A 3,869-nucleotide genomic window follows, 5' to 3' on the forward strand; every position below is an offset into this window, starting at 1 on the left:
TTTCCTCGCTCTGCAGTATTCCACATTTCAGGGTTGGGAATGTTACCAAGGAATCTGTTCCCATTTTCCAGCTTCCTGCTCATTATTACTTTTTTGACTTTTTTTTTTTTTTTTTAGCACTGGAAGCAGAAATGCCAATCATCAGAAACTACAAACGAATGTATAATGAGAGGGTTCACTGTCCACTTGTCACGTGATGGAGAGACATTGCAGATGTGCTCCCGGTGACAATGTCTTGAGAAGAAGACTGATCTCCTTTCTACCGGCACCTCAGAAAAGATGGTGCATCTTTAATGCTTTTATGTAACAGATTTTATCAATCTCAAGTTGCCCTGACTGCACATAACATTCTCTGCATGTTGGTAGCCAAGGCAGATGCAAAAGTGATTCTTAACAGGAGACAAAGAGCCAGGTGTTGACTCTCACTGCTCATACCCTATTATATCTTTATAACAAAAATCCAATAAGGTGGCTAATTCATGACTGGAACAGGGGAATAGTTCAAGTCTATACACTAAGAAAAAAGAAATCTTTGGCCTAAAATACATAATGGTAATCAAATTTCATATAGAAATTTGTTTTGTAGAATAATGTTTCCAGTGATCACTGTTGAAAATAATCTTACTAGTTCACACCTTGCACTATAGGGATTCCATCGAGGGATTTTCTCGATGATGGCATTTATTTAGCTGAGAGGACTGCCTACTTTATGCAGTAATGCAGGACGGACAACATGGAGATAACACTACAGAATGTGATCCTTCAACTCCATGATTATGTCCCATATCAGTGACTGTTGCAGAGAGGAACTCTAGAGGTAAAAGTAAAATACAAGAAGATATTTACGGCTAAAAGGAAATTTTATCAAATTAAGGACGTGAGGCATTTGTTAATTGAAATCAATTACCAATAATCTTGTGCAATATAATTTTTGCTGTATTTTATTTTGATACAGAAAATATTTGAAATTTGTAATAAAAATGTAAAATGAAAACTTATATTCTAGATAATATCTGGTGGATTTATGTTTTTTCCCAAGAGCAGTGAAAATTAAAATCCTATATTCTTTACATAATCAAGAAGGACAAAGCCTCTCCATATATAACCACCAGCATGGTGAGCAGCAGCTCGCCCCCACCTGCAGCCGAGCAGCTCTGCTACGAGAACGTGAACGGCTCCTGCGTGAAAACTCCCTACGCGTCGGGGCCCCGGGTCATTCTGTATGCAGTGTTTGGCTTTGGGACTGTGCTGGCGGTGCTTGGAAACCTCCTGGTGATCATTTCAATCCTTCATTTCAGGCAGCTGCACTCTCCAACCAATTTCCTCATCGCCTCTCTGGCCTGTGCTGACTTTTTGGTGGGTGTGACCGTGATGCCCTTCAGCATGGTCAGGACCGTGGAGAGCTGCTGGTACTTTGGGGAAAGTTTCTGTACTTTCCACACATGCTTTGATACGGCATTTTGTTATTCTTCTCTCTTCCACCTGTGCTTCATCTCCGTCGACAGGTACATCGCTGTTACAGACCCTCTGGTCTATCCTACCAAGTTCACGGTGCGTGTGTCAGGAATTTGCATCAGCATCTCCTGGATCCTGCCCCTGGTGTACAGCGGTGCCGTGTTCTACACGGGTGCCTATGATGATGGGCTGGAGGAATTATCCAGTGCCCTCAACTGTGTAGGAGGATGTCAGACAGTTGTAAATCAAAACTGGGTGTTAATAGATTTTCTATCCTTCCTTATACCTACACTTGTTATGATAATTCTCTATGGTAATATTTTTCTTGTGGCTAAAAAACAGGCTAAAAAGATTGAAAATACTGGCTGCAAAACAGAATCATCTTCAGAAAGTTACAAAGCCAGAGTGGCCAAAAGAGAGAGAAAAGCAGCTAAAACCCTAGGGGTCACAGTGACAGCATTTATGATTTCTTGGTTACCATATAGTATTGATTCATTAATTGATGCCTTTATGGGCTTTATAACCCCTGCCTATATTTACGAGATTTGTTGTTGGTGTGCTTATTATAACTCAGCCGTGAATCCTTTGATTTATGCTGTATTTTACCCATGGTTTAGGAAAGCCATAAAAGTTATTGCGAGTGGTCAGGTTTTAAAGAACAGTTCAGCAACCATGAATTTATTCTCTGAACAGATGTAAGCAATTGGATTGAGGAAGTTGAATATATCTTTAAGATTATCAAGTGAAATAAGTCTTAAAAAATCAAGTGAGACTATTGAATTGAATGGCAAATCAATTACTTTTCAAATTAAATAAGATAAATCGATGTTTTTCAACCTTAAGATGTGCACTTCCCTGTCACTTCTCCAAAAATATTTACTTGACCAATAAATATTAACTCCCAATTTGTTAACGGCTTCAAATCTCAGCATACACTTCTCCTTGCAAATAAGTCCCTCCTTCCGTTTCCTCTTTTAACCCACTGACTTTTCCCTGTGTTCTGGTATGTCACCTGAAAATATCTTTGTTCTTTGATTCCCTTTCCTCTTTTCCTTACAAAACTTTCTACTCTTTCCCAGTCAGCTGAAAATTTCATCTGTGAATAGCCTTCACCAGGTTCTTGCTTTCTTTTGCTTTACTTATTTTACCAAGGGAGCCTCGTTGGTAGCTGTTTCATCTATTCAGTGTTGGGAGAGATCGCATAGTGGGGTGGGGGTGAAGGGCAATTTACAAATGTAGACATCATCTTGACCAGGTTGTTGTGATTGTCAAACAAATTACTGCTATCCTATATTATTATTATTTCCTCCCCCAGACTAGGAATCAGAAACCACTCTGCTTCCCAGAATGATGTTAGAGCAATTATTGGCTGTTCTTTTTGCTACTGCTCAAACCTCTTGGAAATAGTTGATATAAATAGCACCCTGGGTTACACTATTCTCCTTATACACATTGACTATTGTTCATCTAAGGAAAATCTCCTTCAAGTGCTCTCTTTTATTTTCTATGTTTTTCTATAATAAAGCTTAATTACAAGAGAGCATTTGCAAGGAGGGGCTAGGGAGAAATTGGTGAAGAGCCACAAAAACTGTTTACATTGTGTAATGATAAAATAAAAAATAAATAAATAAAAGAAGAATTTTTGCAGGAGGGAAAGGATGGAAAGGGATTTTCAGGGCAAGTGAATAGCATGAGCAAAGAAACTGAGAAAGTCATGGAGTGTTCAGGAAATACAGAGATAAAACAACTAAAAACCACCAAAGGAGTGGTCACCCTTTAAACCTTCCCAGTGTTGGTATCTAAACCCCTCCACTTCTGTGTCTACCTGCCTCTCCTGGGCATCTTCCATTGGGATTTGGAGGCATTCTTACCTCCACCCCTCTGCTCAGGTTTTGACTCTTATAATTGGCATTGTCTTCTAGGCCAACATTTCCTAAATAAGGTTTTATAAAACAGTCATCACATAAAGTGCTCCAAGGAAAAAGTTTCTTTATCACCAATGTTTTGGAACTGCTGCATACTGTATACTGCTCTTGGATAATACTATATGTTGGCATATTAAAGACTCTGAGAAGGCCTCTTATAACAAAATCCTGTCTAACTTTGTTTAGATATGCATCCAAAAGTTCGCTTAACCATTTTGGGGGTCAGGAGGTTGAATAACAGGACTATTGTCCAAGGAAAACATTTAGGAAACACTGGTCTATATCATTGATTTGGTATTTATCAAATGTATTCTTTATTTTGTATTGGTCTTTTGGCCTCTTTACATACAATCCACTAAGTTCAATTTATATTTCTAAAGGGTAGAGATGGTTTTCCAACCCATCGTATAAAAATAAGTAGGCACTCATGACACTTGTTGTCAATTATGATATATAAGATAAATTATATGACATATAAAACATGATAAA

The 3,869-nt window shown here is 38.4% G+C and overlaps 1 protein-coding gene across 1 annotated transcript; it reads left to right on the plus strand.

Moving 5' to 3' along the window:
• Positions 1-1,113: 1,113 nt before the first annotated feature.
• LOC134378479 (trace amine-associated receptor 6-like) lies at positions 1,114-2,194 on the plus strand. Its single transcript, XM_063097627.1, has one exon. It carries the CDS (start codon positions 1,114-1,116, stop codon positions 2,152-2,154), a length of 1,041 nt encoding a protein of 346 aa, XP_062953697.1. The 3' UTR covers positions 2,155-2,194.
• Positions 2,195-3,869: the final 1,675 nt, after the last annotated feature.

The sequence above is a fragment of the Cynocephalus volans genome, chromosome 5, assembly GCF_027409185.1.
Source record: "Cynocephalus volans isolate mCynVol1 chromosome 5, mCynVol1.pri, whole genome shotgun sequence".
Taxonomy (NCBI): domain Eukaryota; kingdom Metazoa; phylum Chordata; class Mammalia; order Dermoptera; family Cynocephalidae; genus Cynocephalus; species Cynocephalus volans.

Bases quoted from the DNA above. Each gene is read 5' to 3' on its own strand.
- LOC134378479 (XM_063097627.1), top strand. From the start codon at position 1,114: ATGGTGAGCAGCAGCTCGCCCCCACCTGCAGCCGAGCAGCTCTGCTAC.